This window comes from Pimephales promelas, chromosome 4 (genome assembly GCF_988280905.1).
Source record: "Pimephales promelas chromosome 4, fPimPro1.hap1.1, whole genome shotgun sequence".
Classification (NCBI taxonomy): domain Eukaryota; kingdom Metazoa; phylum Chordata; class Actinopteri; order Cypriniformes; family Leuciscidae; genus Pimephales; species Pimephales promelas.
In genome coordinates, this window is record NC_142772.1 from 38,111,469 (window position 1) to 38,133,600 (window position 22,132).

The 22,132-nt window shown below is 38.1% G+C and overlaps 1 protein-coding gene across 1 annotated transcript in view; it reads left to right on the top strand.

Annotated features, from left to right (window-relative positions):
- sptbn4a (spectrin, beta, non-erythrocytic 4a) overlaps positions 1-22,132 on the top strand; it is a 28,866-nt gene that overhangs the window by 2,023 nt on the left and 4,711 nt on the right. The window contains exons 3-18 of the mRNA XM_039659320.2: positions 228-378; positions 9,595-9,891; positions 9,975-10,178; positions 10,875-10,964; positions 12,173-12,451; positions 13,234-13,364; positions 14,990-15,194; positions 15,443-15,688; positions 15,792-15,926; positions 17,441-17,685; positions 17,854-17,992; positions 18,579-18,663; positions 18,756-18,946; positions 19,043-20,007; positions 20,763-20,823; positions 21,705-21,958. Coding sequence (XP_039515254.2) covers positions 256-378; positions 9,595-9,891; positions 9,975-10,178; positions 10,875-10,964; positions 12,173-12,451; positions 13,234-13,364; positions 14,990-15,194; positions 15,443-15,688; positions 15,792-15,926; positions 17,441-17,685; positions 17,854-17,992; positions 18,579-18,663; positions 18,756-18,946; positions 19,043-20,007; positions 20,763-20,823; positions 21,705-21,958 — 3,650 coding nt within the window. The 5' untranslated portion in view covers positions 228-255. The remainder of the gene's footprint in view (positions 1-227; positions 379-9,594; positions 9,892-9,974; positions 10,179-10,874; positions 10,965-12,172; positions 12,452-13,233; positions 13,365-14,989; positions 15,195-15,442; positions 15,689-15,791; positions 15,927-17,440; positions 17,686-17,853; positions 17,993-18,578; positions 18,664-18,755; positions 18,947-19,042; positions 20,008-20,762; positions 20,824-21,704; positions 21,959-22,132) is intronic.

Consider the following 22,132-nt stretch of genomic DNA (forward strand, 5'->3'; position numbering starts at 1 on the left):
CTCTCCTCTGCTCTGGTCTGAGATTTTTGGGAAGTGTGTGTGTGTGTGTTGGTGATGGAGGGGAAGAGGTTTTTCGTGGTGCTGCTGCATTGCTATTGAATATATGGGGCCTAGTGCTGTGTGTGTGTGTGTGTGTGTGTGTGTAAATGATGGCTAAAAGATTGTGACAGAGTGTGTCTGTGTCGTAGCTGTCTGCTGACTGCTCTGTGCATGTGTGTACGGTATAGCTGAGCAGAGCTCCCAGAGGCCGATAGGATGCTGACAGCTCGCGATGGAGCTCGAGATGAAGCTCAGAAGCTGCACAGGAAATGGATGAAGCACCAGGCCTTCATGGCTGAACTGGCCCGCAACAAAGAATGGCTTGCCAAGATTGAACAGGTGAGTCACAAGGGCTGAAATGAAAGAAAAATGAAGAGAGCAGGAATAAAAAATCAAAAATTCAGGTAGATGCTACTTACACGAGGTGCTTTTCAAGGCTCCAATACTTTTCAACACATTGGCTAGTTTATACATGACCACGGTTTCTTTGTAAATTTATATAAATATATAAGAATAAAAAAAATATAAGGACATGTATACACTACCATTCAAAGGTTTAGGGTCAGTAAGGTTTAAAGAAAACTTTTATACAGCAAGGTTGCATTAAATTCATCAAAAGTAGCTGTAAAGACCCAAAATATTTCTTTTCAAATAAATTCTGTTCTTTTAAACTTTCTATTCATCAAAGATTTGTTTTTAAAAAGCATCACGTTTTCCACAAGAATATCAAGCAGAACACAATATCAACTATTTTCAACACTGATAAAACAATAATAATGGAATTGTTTATCATGCACCAAATCATCATATTAGAATGATTTCTAAAGGATCATGTGACACTGAAAACTGGAGGAATTTTCTGCTGAAAATTCAGATTTGCCATCACAGGAATAAATTATATTTTAAAATATATTAAAACAGAAAATATTTTAGGTTGTACCGTTAATACTATTTCACAATATTCGTTTTCACTATATATTTTTTATAAAATAAATGCAGACTTGATGAGCATATGATCTGGAAAAAATCTGGCTTACAATATTTAGATAATAAATTTAAATGCTTGCCAGACCTTACCTTTACTCTGGGATGTATGGAAATAAATACAGAGCTAAGAGGGATTGTGGGTAAAAAGCAGATTTCATTAGAAGTATGACAGAAAAAATAAGACTCGGTTGTATTAGGGATGATGAGTGAAGATTTATTAAGGATAGATTCAGGATTTGCTAAGATTGGGTTAAGGACAGATTGAGGATCTGGTAAGGACATATTCAGGAGTGGTTGAGAATAAATTGAGGAAAGATTCAGTATTGTTTGTGGATAGGTCGAGGACAGATTTAACATTGGTTGTGGATTAGTTGAGGGCATCTGGTACTGATTGAGGATGTATTGAGAAAAGATTATTTGATTCAAGATGAGCTGAAGACAGCACAATTTCTTGAAGGGCATTTTCTCACCTTTATTATAGAAATTGTCTTGATCTTAAAATTTCTTTAAAAAAAATCCATATTTCATACTGTAAGTTTTAATGTTGTGATGTTTCCTACATTCCCTTTGCATTTGACATTGAAACCGAATGTTCATTTTAGCTTTTAGGGTCAAGCTCAAGCTGATATTGTCACACACAAAAAACCTCAGTGGTGTAAACGAGAAGAAACATTGGTGGTGATAATGGTCATTGAATGCTTGACAGTGGAAATGAAGAGCAGTAGTAGTCCTCTGCTGTCCTTAATATCATGATGCAACCAGGCTGTCTTTACATCTACATGTAGATTCACATCTTATTTTTAATATCAGTTGCCATTTAAATGCTGTATAGCATGTTAAATTACACGCAACTCTGTTTCCGTTAGTCTGTGGTGCTCTATGATGCCCTGCAACACAATATTTTATCCTAGATGACCTGTTCTTATCTGGTACATGCTGTCCTGAAAGATTGCTTATCATGACCTGATACACAACAGTGCATCCTGGTGCATCTGATGTGTCATGGTTGGGTTTTAAATGCACTGTGAAGTGTCTAAAACCATACGGCATCTTGTGGCATGGCAGGGACTTTAATATGATTAGTATGTAAATCAGTCTAAAGGTATAATGGGTATTAGTTAGATATCTCCTAGTGTTGCTGATCACAGAAAATGGCAAGGAACCATGTGACATGGTGCATCGTGTGTTGCTGTATGACGGCATAGATGCTGCTACTGCTACTTTTTTCATGCTGACAGTGGGTGAAAAACTGATGTACAGGCATGAGCTGAATGTTCCAATGTCTCAAATAATGTATAAAACCAAGAGTTACCAAAATATGAATCCATTAAATGCTGATATTTCAGGTCCATGGTTTTGCGTGTGTGTGTTTGTTTTTGTGGTAGATGTACATGCTGTGTGGACAAAGATGCAAGCATGTGGTGTTGGTCAAAACAAGGTTGGCCAAAAGATCTAAACATAAGTGAAGAAGCTTTGCTACAAAGGTTTTTTTTGTCTTGATTGAATTGTGTGTTTGTATGTGGTAAATCATCCAATTATGCCACAAAATTTTAGATGCGTTTTGCTGCATAGATGATTTGATGAATAATAACTCAAATGCCTTGTTGATTCTTTATTGTGTGTTTGTGGTGAATTTGTGTCACATGTTTGAATTACAGTACTCTGAATAGTTTATTAGATGTTGTGGGCCTGCTATATTTCTGTTTTGGCCTTGTTTTCTCTTCTTGTATTTCTTTCCATTTATTACTATTGAAGTTCGCTGCTATTTACAGTTCACTAAGGAATAGATGATGTAAGATGCTAAACTCTGTAGCCTTTAGGCTGACTGTACTACTTTGTAATAATTAAGCTAATCTTTATTCAAGCTGATTTTAAATGTCACTTGTGTTTATTTTCTGATACTTCTGTCAGAGCTTGCCTAAAGGAGCAGTCCTTTTACAGGAATTATTAAAGTCAACAATCAGTTTTCAGGCAGCAATCAGATTGGTTTATGCCCTTACAAATCTTTTCATGTGGCAAGAAAAACTTGTTCTGTTAATAGAGCTATTTTTTAATGAATAGGACATATAGCCCAAAATTTGACATCGAATATGACAATATATAAAATATATTGATGATGATATATTTTAATATGAATTTATTAAAATATTCAACGCAATTTAAGTAGCATCTGTTTTTTTTTCTGTCATACTTAATAGGCTACATGATCACAGTATCTTTCATTAAACCATTGTGCTATTAAACCATTCAAGTGTGATAAGACTGTGAAGTGGCTTTCTGTGAACAAACAAAACACGCACACTGAATGCTGCTTCAGATAGCCTGTGCCACTTTGAGTTCTCTTTTGTGCTCGAACAGACAAAAACACACAAATTTATGTCAAAATTTCTGTTTGTCGAGTATCGGCCTCAAATGAGTAGAAAACCCCTCATGTATATATGTTTGTTTGTTCACAGAAAGCCGCTTATATTACAAATTGGTGTACAATTTATGTGAAGACTGTTTTAAGCTCACTTATAAAAGTTTTTTATTATAGTTAATGTATAGTATTTTTTAAAGCCGTTAGATGCAATTAATTACGATGAATTACAGAAAAATATGCGATTAATTAGTTAATTTTTTAATTGACAGCACTAATTGATAGCACTACTCTATAACCTTATAAAACACAAATATAATATTACATATAATAAATATTACATGTTAACATTTGTAAGAAAATGTTTACTGCAACTTTCTAATCCAACGCAATCAGACTTAAAGGGATAGTTCACCCATGATTTACTCATCTTCTTTCAGAATCAGGATCCACAATCAGGGATATATTTAAAAATATCCTGGCTCATTGAAGCTTTATAAATGGTGGTTCTGATTTTGAAGTCCAAAAAATTGCATCCATCCATCATAAAAGTAATCCATACGACTGTATGGATTTAATAAAGGCCTTCTGAAGCAAAGAGATGGGTTTTTGTAAGAAAAATATCCATATTTTAAATTTTATCAAGTAAAATAACTAGCTTCCGGCAGATTGCCAATACAAGTCAACTTACACCAAAAGAGTAACCACTGATGCAATGTAAGATGTAGAGTATCGTAAGCTTTTCTTGGGGTTCAAACAACTAGGGCTGGTAAACAAACTCAAGCTCCTTTTCTCTTAAACCGAAATCCTCCAACATTTCTCTTTAAAAATTCTCATTTTAGACTTATAATTTGTGACTGGTGTTTTGTTTTGCTCTGTCCTCAATACGTCATGGGTCAGGTCAGAGGTAACTTTTTCCTCCATAAATTGATGTGTATGGCCGTCTTTCGAAAGCTAGTTATTTTAATTTATAAAGTTTAAAATATGGATATTTATCTTACATGCATCGCTTCACGTCAAAAGGCCTTTATTAATCCCCCGAAGCCGTGTGGAGTACTTTTCTGATGGATGGATGGATGGATGCACTTTTTTGGACTTCAGGATGGCCATTCACTGCCATTTTAAAGCTCGGAAGAGCAATGATATATTTTTAATATAACTCCTATTGTATTTGTCTGAAAGAAGAAAGTCATATACACCTAAGATGGCTTGAGGGCAAGTAAATCATGCATGGGGTAGTTTTAATTTTTGGGTGAACTATCCCTTTAAGTGAACATTGCTAATAATTTTTTTGTCTTATCTCTCCTTACTCACAAGAAAGGATTGTGACACTATGTGTCCTTAACACTAGTCTAAGGACACTTTCTGTAAGAAATGTACTAAAAAGCACATTAAAATCCTCACTGTATTCAATATTTCTATGTCATTTAAATTGTTGTCAATAGCAAAGTCATTGCGAATATACTGTCATTATTTAATGGGTCACCCTGCCCTAATGTAATCTTGATCAGTGTCATATCATGGGTTGCGAAAGCTAATGTCATAGTATGACATAATATCTTCAATTATAATAAATTGCATGGTTCTTTCTGCTCTTGAACCGTAAATGCCAGTGGAAATCAGTAGCTTCTTGGCTACTCTATATGGGTATGAGTCACTCTCATGTGTCTCAAGGCCTTTTGTGAAACTTGTGATTAATATTGTTCTGGTACTGCCAACGCTTTCAAAGCTTTGTTCGGCTGATTTCAGTGGACCATAACAAACATGCAAACCTATCTCATGGGTGAAATAGCTTTTTATAATCTGAATTCTGCAGTGAATTAGATTCACCAGCAAATGCAAGGGAATAAGTATATATGTTCAATATTCTGTGTTGCTGTGTAGAAAATAGTTTTCTGCTTCACTGAGTCAAGTCAAAGTTTTTGTCTGAACACATTGTCTATTTGACTTTGAATTGTCAGACGTTTGCTTGTTCTGTTCAATTTGAAGACGGAGAGTCTAATTCTGCTTTCTGTGCAATCTGGAACATGCTTCCTTTTCTCTCTCTGTTCTTCAGGATTTTGTTTCAGGACTTCAGCTGTGTCAGAACTCTTGGATCTATTTTACAGTTATACAGGTCATTTTAGAATTTTGAATTCTGGCATTTTATTCTGTAGATTTCTAGATGTCTCATTTTAATAATTATCCAATGTTTTTGAAATATATAAAAGGAATTTGATTGGTTCAAATTTAAAAAAATCATTCGATGATGTTGAAATTTTTCATTAATGATCAACAAATCAATTGCTGTTTAAGCTGTGTGAGTTGTAGCTGAAGAGTGAATGAACAACCATACATTTAAGTGCTGTATATATATATATATATATATATATATATATATATATATATATATATATATATCAGTGTTTCCCATAGGATTTTGTGAAACTGTGGTGGGTTGATCTCGGCCCCTCTAAGGGGGTCCAGGGTATGCCTACACGTAAGAAAATTTTGTACATTTCAAAGTTTAACTCTGTGTGTGTGTGTGTGTGTGTGTGTGTGTGTGTGTGTGTGTGTGTATATATATATATATATACACACACACATACATATATATATACAGTATATATGGGTGTAATGGTACACAGAAGTCAGGGTTCGGTACGTACCTCAGTTTCGGGATCATGGTTTGATACAAGTTCTGTACATTTACGCTTCCCATTTCCAGGACAAGCATATTTCATTACTGGACTGTAGTGAGACTTCCACAACATAAATCAGCACAATGATTTTGCCTCGTTTAGCAGAAACAACACCAGAAACAACTTAAGACACTGTGTCGTTTATTGTCATACAGATAAACGCAAGACATCATTCAAAACTGTGAACGTTTTTATTTGTGTACACTCTTTACTTTGTGCACACTTTGTGCTTTTGTAAAATAAAGAAAACAAACAGGACGCCACTTTCTGCCATCCCGTTTTCCTTTTTGTGAAGCTTGCGGAGTGCATCACGAAAAATAATCGTAACTTAGCAAGCATATAGACCTTACTCAGAGCAGCGCCATGACAGGTATTAAAGGGTTAGTTCACCCAAAAATGAAAATTAAGTCATTAATTACTCACCCCCATGCTGTACCAACCCCGTAAGACCTTCGTTCGTCTTCGGAACACAAATGAAGATATTTTTGATTAAATTTGAGAGCTGTATAACTACCACATTGGCTGCCTAAGGGACTGCCTCTTGACGGCCCAGAAAGTCAATGAAGAAAATGTTTAAATATCCCAAGTGACTACCGTGGCTCAACTATATGTTTATCAAGCGACGCGAAAAAACAAACAAAAATAACGAGTTTATTCGACTATTTCTTTTCTTCCTTGTAGGCCAGAAACGAGACTTCCTTAGATTTCCACGACGCATGCGCGAGAATTGCGATCTGAAGTAGTGTAAGCTGGTGTAAGCAGATCGCAATTCTCGCGCATGCGTCGTGGAAATCTAAGGAAGTCTCGTTTCTGGCCTACAAGGAAGAAAAGAAATAGTCGAATAAACTCGTTATTTTTGTTTGTTTTTTCGCGTCGCTTGATAAACATATAGTTGAGCCACGGTAGTCACTTGGGATATTTAAACATTTTCTTCATTGACTTTCTGGGCCGTCAAGAGGCAGTCCCTTAGGCAGCCAATGTGGTAGTTATACAGCTCTCAAATTTAATCAAAAATATCTTCATTTGTGTTCCGAAGACGAACAAAGGTCTTACGGGGTTGGTACAGCATGGGGGTGAGTAATTAATGACTTAATTTTCATTTTTGGGTGAACTAACCCTTTAAAGCAAGGCTCTGAGGGATAGACTACCTTGATTTCAATGGCATCTGCTTGGAAAGATATTTGTGCAGTGCTCAAAAACACATTAAAAAAACAGTACAACCCACTAAAGAAATATATTTCTATCCCTCACAGCCTCTCTTTCATTCCCGTTAAAAATCAAAGATGGCGTTGCTGTGAATAAGGCCTATAGGCTATTACTGTTGCAAGCTCTTGCGTGCCATCTGAACTGTTTTGGGTTGTGACTGACTGTATTCGTCGTCTGATTGTATGCACTGAACCGTTATGTCCATACTGTGGCGGTTCGGGATGAATACATGTACCGTTACACCCCTAATATATAGAGTATACATAATAAACGCAATATTACAAATTACATTTGCACAAATTAGCTTTACTGTGCAAGTCAGAATTTGTAACTCCCATTGTAAACTGCACAAAAAGGGCAACTGGGCACAAATAATCGACAAAATTCTACAAGAATGCTCTGATTATACTATTATGTATATGACAGACTGGCACGGCTTGCCATTGTTGTATTTTCATTCATTTTTTTTAATGATCAATCACTGCTGTCACTTTCAAGTACTTGTGTCCATACCTAAACCAAATGTTTTTATTCTTTACTATTGCCTTGTGAGCTAAATCCACAGAATTTAAGAAACATAAGATTATTATTATAAGCTTAATTATCTCAAATTCGTAAGTGCACAAGTTTCATATTATCCTTAATTATTTTCTTTGTTGGGTGCCTCAGAATTTATTCAAATCCAATCTCTCGAATGTAGAATCTCTCGAGACCTGAGAAACAGTCGAAGCAATGACACCACATCCCGCTGTGATTGGAGAACTTTTTTTTGGAAAAGATCCTGCTACCTCCCCCTCCCCCCACCCCCACTTCCAGACTCACTCAGCTCAGCATCCTCAATGACAGACAGGCGGCTGGACCAATTACCTTAGAGTACATTAGGTGTGTTCAACTTAAAGCGATGCTGTGTTTAGAGAACAGACGGCTCTCTATGCTTGTCTGTCTGTCTGCCCGTGCCAGCAACCAGCTAAATCAGCCAGTGTGCTGATCCCCTGCAACGGTTAGCAATCAGCTAGAAAATTCTAGCAGCCAGCTAAGATACCCTAGCAACACCTAGCAACCAGCAAAAACACCTTAGCAGCTCCCAGCAACCAGCAAAAACAATCTAGCAATGCTTAGCAATAGTCATAACTCCCCAGCAACCAGCTCAAACACCTTAGCAACCAGCCAGATCACCTTAGCAACACTTAGCAACCAGCCAGAAAATTCGAGCAGCCAGCTAAGATACCCTAGCAACCAGCCTGAACACCTTAGCAGCTCCCAGCAACCAGCAAAAACAATCTAGCAATGCTTAGCAATAGTCATAACTCCCCAACAACCAGCTCAAACACCTTAGCAACCAGCCAGATCACCTTAGCAACACTTAGCAACCAGCCAGAAAATTCTAGCAGCCAGCTAAGACACCCTAGCAATACTTAACAACCAGTCAGAATACCTTAGCATCCAGCTAGAACCATCTATCTAGTTTTTCCATTCCATCTTCAGTCTCAGTCCCTTCTCCTTCATCTTTTGTTTTCCATCCAAACATCCCCTTTTTCCTGCTTCTTTCTCCGCTCCCTCTTTCTTTTTGTTTCTACCCGTTTCTATCTGTCTTTGTGTTTCTCCATCTGTTTCTTTGCCTTCTCTCTCTCCTTCTCTCACACACTCTGCAGTACGGGGAGCAGGCGACTTGTGCCAAAAGGAAAAATGCTGCACTGCATTATGAAACACAAATGCACACACGTATGGACAAGCGCACGTGTACACACACACACACAGTGACGGCTCTGTAACGGAAAGAGGGATGTAGATCGCTTTGAAAAGAGATTCAGGAGGGAATTTAATTTCATGTGTCTCTGCAGGGAAGAATTAACCTTTACACACTGATGCGGGGAGAGAGAGAGAGGAAGAGAGAGAGAGAGAGTGAGTGTTTATGTATGTATGTATATATATGAAGAGTTCAGATGCAAAAGCCTCTAAGTGCCATTTGAAATTTTCTTCTAGAATGATCATTTTTATCAAGCTTATATATTTAAGTTCAGTAATTTTACTAAGTGACAATGAAGATTACCTATGAATTGCCATTTATGTGAAATTACGCAAATGGCACTTAGAGGCTTTTGCATCTGAACTCTTCATATATATATATATATGTGTGTGTGTGTGTGTGTGTGTGTGTCCACCCTATTTTAAGAGGCTGGACTTCAGCCATGGCCCTGAAGAGACAGATACTCTCTTTACTTTGATCTCTTTCCATTGTACACATACACACTCAGGCAAGGATGATGGTTGAGGGCCAGAGCAGTAACAAGTCCATGGATTATGTTACATTTGTGTGTGTAGGAGGGCGAGGAACTGATCCAGGAACAGCCTGAGTTGCGATCGGTGGTGGAGGTAAAGTTGAAGGAAATCAGAGAGTGCTGGTCTCACCTGGAGAACACCACCAAAGTCAAGGCTCGCCAGCTCTTTGAAACCCAGAACCACCGCACTATCGACCTGCCCACCAACAACCTCAGCGACCTGGACCAGCATCTCAACGTCATACAGGAGCAGCCACCCACACTAAGCTCCGCCCACACCACTCAACCCACCCTCCTTCAGCCCCGCCCCACTTTCAGCCAGCAACTTCAGAGGATACAAGTGAGACCAGAAACGATATTTCTTAAAATTTGGCAAATTGCATGTCCATTTGAAATTTCACTTTATACTTTATAATCTCTTAGTCGTTGGAAGCCCAAATGCAGCTTTATCATGGTGTTGGCGAAGTCAGGGGCAATGCTGATCCCCGGAGACCAGAAGTAGAAGAGCAAGGAGGTGTGGTGGAGACCCGAATTGTGCGTCTTATTGAGCCTCTGAAGGAAAGGAGGCGGATCCTTCTTGCCTCAAAAGAAATGCACCAAGTTACCCAGGACCTGGAGGAAGAGATTGTGAGTATTTCTTTCTTTTCTCTATTTAGTTTGTGGTGCTTCCTGTTACTATTTGCTCATTGTTAATTGAATTAAGTCTTAAAATTTGCACATATTGGACATAATGCAAATCTTAAATTATTAAGGAGAGAAGTTATTACTTTTCTAAGCAATAGAAGGTCAGAAAAAGGTCAAATAATTTCCAGCTAAATAATCACTTAGTTACTCCCAAAAATGTTACTCCCTGAAATCCTTGCAATTGCATAAGGACATTCTAACAAACTTAAGAACATAGGGATGCACGATTTTGGGCAAAATCTAATTGTGATTTTTCTGATAAAAATTGTGATTGCGATCTAAAATGCATGCTGTGTATGCTGTGCTTCTTTTTACCTTGGCTGTGAATATATATTTTACTGTGAAAGAAAAAATAGATTATTTAAGAAAAATATTATAATATTATTTTACAATATAACTGTAAAATTACAGTACTAAAATTATATCTGTTTTCATTTATTAATTTTCAAACGTTAAAACGCCCAAGCTTTTATTTTGGTAAAAAATCGGTTTTTATTACAGTTTTATCATGCAACCCTATCAGAAAACCTTAACAACTGCATAGCTATCCCTTGGTAACTACTCACAAATTCATAAAAAAAGTACTTTTGCTATTACGTTTACCTAACACCATCGATTTCACTATTTTGTGTTTTGTAGGTATGGATTCAGGAGCGGTTACATTTGGCCTCATCTACAGAATATGGCACCAATCTGCAGAGTGTCCAGCATTTATTCAAAAACCATGAGGTGGGAGTTACAAACCTGTTGTCAGTAAAACTATTGTCTCCTTTTCTGAACTCTGATATTGGACACAATTCTCAGACAGGTAGTTGTGTTTCTCTGATAAAGAATAAAGGCAATCACTGTGGGATATGCTCTGTTTTTACAATTAGTCACACTGAAATATTGTGTTAAATTAACAGCTTTAAATATAATCCCCTACCCACATTTTTGTTGGAGAAAGTGTCCATTTAAACAATTTGGAAAAAAAAAATCTAAACTTGCTTTGATCACAGTAATTAAACACTCAATGCTGCTCTTTCCTTTGATACTTTTTGCCTTGCTTTGGGATACCAACTTCTTTAACTTCTACATTGAACAATCATGTATGTTATTTGTACATTCATAAAATGATGTAGAGGATATTTCCTGCCAACTTTCCATAACTATAAAACTATAAGACTAGAAGCAGAATAAAGAAGATAGATAAATAAAATAAATAAGAGGTCTGGGAATTTATTTATCTCTGTGCTGTGTTGCAGGCCAACAGCCAAATAATATACAAATGGCTTGACTGTCAGTCAATTTAGATCGATTATCAGCTACATTTATAAACCCAGCAAACACAGAACGTTCCCCTAATGTTCCCGAATGGTCCCATGAGGTTATTTTTTGGAGAACCAAACAAGAACGTTATAGGAACAAGAACGTTATGGTTATTTTTAGGTTCCATTTTTATAACGTAAGGAGAATGTTCCGGGAACATTCCCTTAACCTTAAGGGAAAGTTCTAGGAACGTTCTGGGAACCAAAAACTAACGTTCCCAGAACCTAAATTTGTTTGCTGGGAAGGGCCATTTACACCAAGGAGGATAACTGTACTGATAACTATGAGTTTCAATAATCATTATAATTCTATGAGAACAGGAATGCCCACAGGAAACAAGATAACTGCAGCGTGTGCTTATAATAAACAGAATGTTATATTTCATTGGCATCGATGCTAAAATGGTTATTCCGGCTATCTTTATAGTAATCATTCTTGGTGTGAACTTCCATTAAAAGCCAAATTAATAATTTATTGTTATCTTCTTGTTTTTTAATATACATCATTAGTCATTTTGCAGATTTCTGGATATTGTTGAGGTTTAAGACTGAGGATATGGTTTGGTTCTCATGGCTTCCAGTGATGAATTGTGATTGATATTTCACTTGTGTGAATAATTGGACATGTAGGCGCTGCAGATGGAGATGCAGGCACGGAGAGGGCGAGTCGAGGAGGTGCTGGACAGGGCAGAGGCCGTTGCTGCCCTGAGGACCCCAGAGGTGGAGCTTGTGCGGGAGGGGGCGGGGCATGTGAAGCAGCTTTGGGAGGTGCTTCAGGTAGAGATGGAGCGTCGCACAGTGATGCTGGATGCTGTGAGTCACGCCCAGCAGTACTATACCCAGGCAGCGAAGGCCGAGTCTTGGCTCAGTGGACAGAAGCTTCAGGTCCTCAATGAGGAAAACGGAAACGTATGTAATGTACCTCGAACTCAATCCATCTGTCACGTAAATCAGGGGTTTTCAAAGTGGGTCCAGAAACTCCCAGGGGGCCGCAAGGGAGTGCTAGGGGGTCTGAGGATATAAAAAATATATCTATAATAATAATTAAAAATATAAATTGTATTTAAAAATGAATAAAAGTTTGATTACTGTAAATAAATAATGAAAAAATAATGCATCTAACAGTACAGTGCTATGAGTAAAAAAGTAATAATTAACCTAATAGAAAATATGTGTTTTTAAAATAATATTTAGAAATTTATCATATACATTTTTCACAATATAAATTGGGCCTTTATGCAAGAAACTAAATAGATGCCTTTACAATTTTAGAATGGGGGCATGACAATAATCTTATCAATAATCAATATTTTGGTGGTCCATGGAATCTAAATGATTGAAATTCCATGACATAATTTATGCTGTTTTTAAAACATCATTACTCAGCATTATTTAATGTATTACAGTGTGTTAATACACTGGCATGTGTATGTGTGTTTTCAGATTAGAAACTATACCAGTGTTGTAAACTGTAGTTAATACAGTGTGGTCTGTTTGTCTTTCACTTTGTAAACCAAGACATCCTCCCTCCCTCCCTCCCTCCCTCTCTCTCTCTCTCTCTCTCTCTCTCTCTCTCTCTCTCTCTCTCTCTCTCTCTCTCTCTCTCTCTCTCTCTCTCTCTCTCTCTCTCTCTCTCTCTCTCTCTCTCTCTCTCTCTCTCTCTCTCTCTCTCTCTCTCTCTCCACTTTTAGGATGAGACCAGCACTCTTAGGTTACTGAAAGAGCAGTTGGCTTTAGAGCAAACGGTAGAGAATTATGCAGAGACAGTGGGCTCACTGTCCCAGCAGTGCCGTCGAATGCTTGAGTTGGGACATCCAGACAGGTAAATATAAATGTCTCATTTTCACCAAATCTCTTCAATGTTAATCTGAGTTTTTGGCCAAAATATTGTGACGGTTTCTTGGTTTCTATTTCTGCTGAATTGCTCTGTGTAGCCCTTCCCATAGGAAAAACTAATTGGTCCAAAATTGCATAGCCAAAAGCTGCATTTTACATATCAGTCAGTCACTTGTTCTGATTTGCATAATCAAATATTTGATTGCGCTGTCCATCAGGCATGCTATAAATACAGTCAGTCTGTGGTCAGTATTTATTTTTTTTTTTAAGAAATTAAAACTTTTATTAAATCTGCAGTCCGTAGCTTTTTTGATCCAACATGATCCAAAATACATATTTGAGAAAATAGATAACCAGTGAGTGTTCAAAACTATCTGCCTGCCTTCGCTCGATTTGTTTTTAATTCCAGTGGTACTGGTGGATTTCCGTGGGAGATTCGAGCATGTCTTTGCGTCATTACGTCACATCTGTAGTATAAGCTATATTGCGTTTGAGGATGTTGGAGGGGGAGTTTTATAGCACTTTAGATTCTCTCACAGCACTTGATATAATTAAACTTATCAATTTGATGGCGGATCCAGAAAGGTTCAAATGACAATCACCAGTGACAACAGATTCAACCGCTATAAAATGCGAAAGACTTTGCTCGGACTTCGGAGTGGCTACAGAAAAGAGACTGCAACCGGACCCATGCGAAAACAAGGAGGATAATATCGGAAGAACATTACATGCAGTCACGCAATGCTGACATTGTTAACATTAACAATTTGAGAACAAAGTATAATTTGCACAGTTTTGCGTGATTTGAAAAGCGATTTTTAGATTTAATCAGCGTGATTTACTGCAATTTCGGAACCAGAACAAAAGTGGATGTTACTTACTAGTTCAAATGGCATTTTCCTGTGAAAATTCTTATGTTGGTCATACTTCCAAAAAGAGTAATCTGGGATTCTGAATGCCAGTATATGACAGCCTCACACTCTCCTCAAACATTGTGTTCATCCACGCTGTGTCGTGTCAAAGTACAACTCACGCAAAGTTGATAATTTCTCGAAAAACTGCAATTGCAGATTTCGAACACAGATGGGGACAAAAGAAAAACTGCAGACTGCAGCTTTAAATAAGTATGTATTAATTTGATCAAACTTTGACAGAAAAGACATTTAAAATGTTTCTGTTCATTAAAGAATTCTGAAAAAGAATGTATAATGGTTTCCACAAAAATATTAAACAACGCAGCTGTTTTTAGCACTGATGATAATAAGAAACGTTTCTTGAGTACCAAATCAGCATATTAGAATGAATTCTGAATGATCATGTGACACTGAAGACTGGAGGAATGGCTGTTGAAAATTCATCTTTGCCATTACAGGAATAAATTCAAATTATTCAAATAGAAAACAGTTTGACATTTTTATAATAATTTTTTACAATATTACTGTTTTTACTGTTTTTGATTAAAAAAAAGCAACCTTGGTGAGCATAAGATAGTTCTTTTGAAAACATGAATAGTTTTAAATGGTAGATTTATCGATTTGCAATAAATGGAGTGTGGCCCTCTTAGAATTTAACCTCTGTCTATCTTGTATCTTTCTTTTGCTTCTACATCAGTGAGCAAATCACCAAACAGCAGGCTCACATAGACCGACTGTATGTGTCTCTGAAAGACCTGGTGGAACAGAGGAAAACGAAGCTGGAACAGCAGTACTGGTTGTATCAGTTGAAACGAGAGGTGGAGGCACTGGAGAAATGGATCTCTGAGAGGGAGGCCGTTGCCAGCTCCACTGAGTTAGGCCAGGACCTGGAGCATGTTACGGTATCACCATCTCACACTAAACTCAGGGATGTAATATACTGACTACCTGTCAAGATGAAATAAAAATGAACCCAAAATGAATTCGCTCTTCCACTGAAAGAATGTTCCTTTCCTGCTGACGTCCCTTAGACAGGAAATAATATTAACCAATAAACAAATGGCTGTTTAGGCAGTGTCTTAAGCTACTATTAAAAAAAAAAGAATATTTTCTTTCACTCAGAAATGTCTCTCAACTTTAATTTTCTCAGGTTCTGCAGTGCAACTTTACTCGGTTCTCTTCTGAGACGCGTGCAGTGGGTCAGAAACAGATGGATTCTGTCAATAAGATGGTCAATGAGATGATTGACTGCAGTCACTCTGATGCTGCCACCATCGCCGAGTGGAAGGACGGACTGAACGAGTCCTGGGCGGATCTTCTGGAGCTCATGGAGACCAGGGCGCAGATGCTCGCAGCTTCGTACCAGTTGCACAAGTTCTTCACTGACTGTCAGGAGGTATACAAGCACACATACAACCATAAAGCATGTTTTTTAAACACAATCACAGTTAATTGACATATTGAAGGATCATCAATGTATCTGTGTTCGTGTTTTGTAGGTGCTGGTCCAGATTGAGGGAAAGATGAGACAGCTGCCAGAGGTGAGGTCCTGTCAGGTGAGCTCGGCCAACCCTGGCACACTGCAGAGACTTCTGCACTCTTTCGAGCATTCCCTGCAGCTGCTGGTCTCGCAGGTAAGACTCACACTAACACACACTCACACAAAACACCAACACCTGTTCTGAACAGGTGCAGCCGCCACGATAAATAAGTGTTTAGACTGGTTCGCCCTCCTGACCGAGAAAGGGGTGGTTCCCATTTCAGCCGATGAGCACAATAACACTCAGAAACACAGTTACAACCATCACACAGTACTGAATACTTAAAAGTCGGCATTAAACGGCGTGAACCAGCTTTTCGAACAAGAAAAAAATGTAGGATGGGACTGTCTATTGGAAATATTGGGAGTGACAGGTTGTCCTGCTCACATGCCAGTAAATAAGTAAACAACAGAGGAGAGAAGAGGGAGAGGGAAGTTATTTTGATGAAAGATTATGAGGGCACATGCTTTAAAATATATATATATATGTGTTTAATAATGTATATTGCTACATGTATATTCCATTCAAATTCCATTAAAACATACAAAAAAAGAAAGTAGCTTTTAATTGAATTAAATTTAAATGACGGTTAGTTTTAGTTTTAAGTCAAGTTATGACTTTATTATGGAAGCTTGTTTCCGCCACTGAATAAAAAAATAAAATAAATAATTGCGACTTTTTATCTCACAATTCTGACTTTTTTTCTCACAATTGCGAGATAAAAAGTCCGAATTGCGTGATATAAAGTCGCAATTGCGAGTTATAAAGTCAGAATTGCGAGATATAAAGTCAGAATTGCGAGATATAAAGTCAGAATTGCGTGATATAAAGTCGCAATTGCGAGATAAAAAGTCAGAATTGCGAGATATAAAGTCACAATTGCGAGTTATAAAGTCAGAATTGCGAGATAAAAAGTCAGAATTGCGTGATATAAAGTCGCAATTGCGAGTTATAAAGTCAGAATTGCGAGACATAAAGTCAGAATTGCGTGATATAAAGTCGCAAAGCGAGTTATAAAGTCAGAATTGCGTGATATAAAGTCGCAATTGCGAGATATAAAGTCAGAATTGTGAGATTTAAACTATTCTGATGGGGGAAAAAAAATTGGCCTAATAAGTCGCAATTGCGAGTTTATATCTCACAATTCTGAGAAAAGATGTCAGAATTTCGACATATAAACTCGCAATTATGTGTTATAAAGTCAGAATTGCGAGATGTAAACTCGCAATTGTGAGAAAAAAAGTCACACTTCTGTCTTTTTTTCTCAGAATTGCGACTTTATATCACACAATTCTGACTTTATATCTCGCAATTCTGACTTTATATCTCGCAATTCTGACTTTATAACACACAATTCTGACTTTATAACTCGCAATTGCGACTTTATATCACGCAATTCTGAGAAATAAAGTCAGAATTGTGAGATATAAACTCGCAATTGTGAGAAAAAAAGTCAGAATTGTGAGAAAAAAAGTCAGAATTGTAAGATAAAAAGTCACAATTCTTTATTATATTTTTTATTCAATGGCGGAAACAAGCTTCCATACTTTATAATAAAAGCATTTGCTTAATAAAAAATAGCTTTGTTTTTACATTTGCTCCCTCAGGTGCGCCAACTACAAGAAAATGCAGCTCAGCTGCGTGCAATTTACGCCGGGGAAAAGGCAGATGCCATTTTTTCCCGTGAGCAGGAAGTGATGCAGGCCTGGAAAGAGCTCCTCGTTGCATGTGAGGGCAGCCGTGTGCAGGTTACCACAGTAACCGATAAGATCCAGTTCTTTGCTGTGGTGCGAGAACTGAGCATGTGGATGGATGGAATCATGGGACAGATTGGCTCGACTGACGATGCAAGGTACCAGATCATTTATAGAACTATCGGAATCATCCTGAATATACCGTTGGATTTCAATTTTAAACCAATCGTGATAGACAATGTTCATCAGGATAATGTGTGTGCATGTTTCTTGTTTGTGTCTGGGCGTGGGTTTCGGTGTTGGGTGGGTCCTTGTGTACGTGTCAGGGACCTCTCTGTGCTGGAGGGCATGATGTCCCAACATCAGATTTTGAAGAGTAAGATAGATAACAAGAGCAAGAACTTTGTGCATTGCGTGGAGATGGGAAAGATGCTGCTCGCTGCACGCAACCCTGCAGCTGAAGAGGTAGACACATACTCAAACACTGAACAATTTGTGTGCACACCTTAAAGGGACAGTTCACCCAAAAATGAAAATTCTGTCATCATTTACTCACCCTCATGTTTTTCCAAACCTGTATGAATTTCTTTGTGGAGAATGAAGATATTTTGAAGAATGTTTGTAACTAACAAATCATTTTTCAAAATATCTTTATTTGTGTTAAGCAGAACAAAGAAACAATGACATACATTACATTTTTGATTGCATCTCTTTAAAACATGCAAACGTATACATACAATCATAGAAAACCAAAGAAGTACCAAAAAACTTTACTGTGTTTAATCACTATGTATTTTAAAACTTATATGCTGATTTGGTGCACAAGAACATTTCTTATCATTATCAATGTTAAAAACTGTTCTGCTGCTATATGTTCTTATGGAAACTTTCTTCTTTTTGTTATGTGACAGTCACATTAAAAACGTTTTGGCAGGAAAAAAATGCCTTTTGCATTGAATACACCCATTTTGTCCCCCTGCATAAAACATGGATAATTTGCCATCCGTGTTCTGCTCATAAATGATTACAATATTTATACCCTTCGATCCAGGTAAAGGAAAAGCTGGAATATGTCATGGCAAAGCAGAAAGACCTGAATGAGCGATGGGAACAGCACTGGGAGAAGCTTCAGCAAGGTCAGTGGTAACTTTATTGTAACATCATGTCAAATGTCTGCCAATTTAATCCTCCTTCAGAGTGATCCATAAGCTCTATTTGTGCCCTCCAGCCCAGCAGAGGCTGCAGTCTACCCAGCCAGGATTGGCAGAGCAGTCCTGGCTCACAATCAAAGAGCCAGTCACTCCAAACACTCGTGATACAGGGGGCGGGACAGACGAGGTAGAGGAGCTGATTCGCCGGCATGAAGCGTTCAGGAAGGCTGCAGCCACATGGAAGGACCATTTCAGCTCATTACGACAGGTCATTATGGAAACAAAGACTTATAAATAACATAAAATGAAGAACTAAAAACTCATTGACTCTTTGTTTAACATTCTCTTTCTCCTCCATCTGCAGGCAGAGAAGATGAAGGAGGAAGCGAGCAGGCCACCTTCTACCTCCTCTCTCCTCAGCAGGCAGATGTTCCCTCTCTCCTGCCTTGTGCCCAGCTCCTCTTCCTCGTCCTCGTCCTCCTCTCTTTTCCGTAACCCTCTTCAGGACTCTCTTCCGGAGTCTAAGCCTGGGCCGGACCTCATGCACCCCACAGAACAGGTGGTGGCACACACACTCCCTCAGCGGCTCCTGTCCAACCTGAACAACTACACGCCCATTATGAATGGCTCCTCCTACCACGGGCTAAACCAGCCATCAGGGTTTGTGGTGGAGGGTTCTTTCTACCATGGGCTAAAACAACAGGGTGTTTCAGGGTTGGATAATTCCAGCTATCAGGGGTTAAACCAACAAGTTGGTGTCTTGGGGGTGAACAGCTCCAGCTACACTGGACTAAACCAACAGGGTGGTTTAGGAGAGGATGGCTCCAGCTACCATAGCCTGAACCATTTAGGTGCTGTGGGGGTGGTAGAGCCCAAAATAGGATATCCTTGGCAACACCTGAAAGCTGACTGCTTTCAGCCTAAAATCAACCACATTCACAAAGCTGTTCCACCTTTACTGGAGGCTCACCGAGCTCAGCTCGCCAGTGGAGGGGCAGGCGTCCCAGCTCCTACCATGGGCCTGGACCCCTCCCTGGAGATGATCCACAGCCGTTTACAAAGAGACCCCCGGGGAAGCCGCTCTGACCCGCAGATGGATCACCTGCGGCGGGAGAGAGAGTACCGGCTTGGCCGACAGACCTCCAGCGAGCAGGAGATACAGGCGCGACTTAACGAGCTCCCGATGATTGTTAGGCAGGAGCGTTACCGTCGAAGACTGGAGAGACAGTCGTCCAGTGAGCAGGAGGCCAGTGGTAGGCAGAGAGTACAGAAACATGACTCTAGCGATGCAGAATCTGGGAAAGAGCCGTCCGACAAGAAACCATCTGGGTGAGTGTGTGTATATATAGTTTGGACCAAAACCTCCTTTCTGTGATGTCCTTAAAGATAAAAATAATTCATAAATGAAGTAAAGGAAATGTATTATTTTCAATACTAAAATGCATTAGCTTTTAGAGATGTGTTTAGGGTTTGGGTTAATGTTTAAGATCCCCACAAGGAAAGTAAAACCTGAACTCAGCCAATGAAGCTTAATAAACGTACTAAGTAATGAGCAGTGCTGTAATTGTTAACTAAAACAAACAAAAAAAGTTAATTGCAATAAAGTAAAGTATATAAATATTAGATGGAAAACTAAAATTAGAAATGTTTCCTTGGCAATTAACTGCAATAAAATAAAAATTACTACTAAAACTGAAATAAATAATTAAAAAAAACTATTAAAACTGACAAAAGCACATAACAAAATTACAAAACCTTAAATGGAAAAATAAAAACAAATGCTAAACCAAATCTAAAAAATTTCTATAAAAATGTGTACAAAATTATACTGAATGAATAACGAAATATACTGTAAATGATTATATAAAAATGCTGAAAGTTTGTAGTGAGGGCTAAGTCTATGGTTAAGATTTAGAAACTATAATGTCTATGGTTAAGATTTAGAAAGTATAATTAGTTCAAAATAAAAGCATAGAAGTCAAAAGAAAGTCCCTACCATGAAAAAATAACAAATCTGTGTATGTGTGTGTTCTTATCTGTATGTGGGTATCTAACTTCTAAGTTGGCTTTCTCATCTTTTTTAGGGAGAAGCGTTCCACTATGGCTGAGATTGTTGAGCAAGTGCAGGAGAGAGAAGCTTGCCATGTATGTGTCATGTGTCTGTACTGAATTTAATATTTGTCATAAATTTAATTCACATCATACATCACATTCCCCATCACCATTTTAATGCGTCCTCTAAACAATTAGTAATACACCACGTTTGGTTTCAAAAGTTTGGGGTTGGTAAGAACTTTCCGAGGCTCACCTTTGAATATGTTTTCAAATGCAATTTCTTTAATGGCAAATCTGATTCCATTAGCAACCGTCTTCCGTGTCACATAATAAATTCGAATAGGCTGATTTGGTGCTCAAGAAACAATTCTCAATATTATCAATGTCGAAGACTTAAATATTTTTTGTGCAAACCGTGATGTATTGTTTGATTCAGGATTCTTTGATGTATGGAAAAGAAAATTGTAGCCATGTTAAAGTTACATTTAATCGATTTATTGGATCCTTGCTGAATAAAAGTATTAATTGCTTTATAAAAAAAACTTGCTGACCCCAAACTCATCGGTAGTGTATGTTCAGGTGATTCTCTTTACTTTTAAATCAGTCCACACATCACTGATTTAAAGGTTTAGGATTTTTGTGCCATTTGTATCATTCAAAGTCGAAATAAGAGTAGACCTACTGCAGGTACAGTGCCTCTGGAGTGTCCCGGTCTTGTTCAAGGGCACAGTGGTGATCTCAGCTCAGACTCTTAAATTATTTATTTAGTTAGGTTAGATTGATCTTATGCAAACTTTGATTTAGCTCTATGTAGATATAAGTGAAAGTTTGGTACAGTACTGTATGTGCATATTTTTTCTAAGCAAAGAAAGCACTTGAATGTCATGCAAAACACACCTTATTTATACTTATATACACACTCAGTATCAACAAACGGTTCGTACATGCACAAAGAATATCTTCTTTTTTAGGCGAAGGGAGAGGCGTACAGACCATCCAGTAGCCTCTCTGCACCAGGGAGCCGCCTGGATCGCCCTCGAGCTCGTGACCGCCCCAAACCACGGCGAAGACCTCGTCCAAAAGAACCCGAAGAGCCACGGAGGTCCCGTTCTGCGCCCGCTCAGGGTGGCCCATCCACACATCAGCCTCCTACCCACACAGTCCAACATGAGGGCTTTTTGTACAGGAAACACGAAGAGGAAGGGAAAGAGAGAAGCCCAAACAGGTTTGTGTCTTACTAGCTGCTAATGACTATTCATGATTTTTTTCTGATCATTATAATCTTATGAATAATCTAAATGCTTTTCATTGCTACTGCTAATACACTAGAAATCATGTTACCTAGCTATTAGCTAATTATGTTAATTTCATCCACAATTAACACTGTGTTCAGAATAGC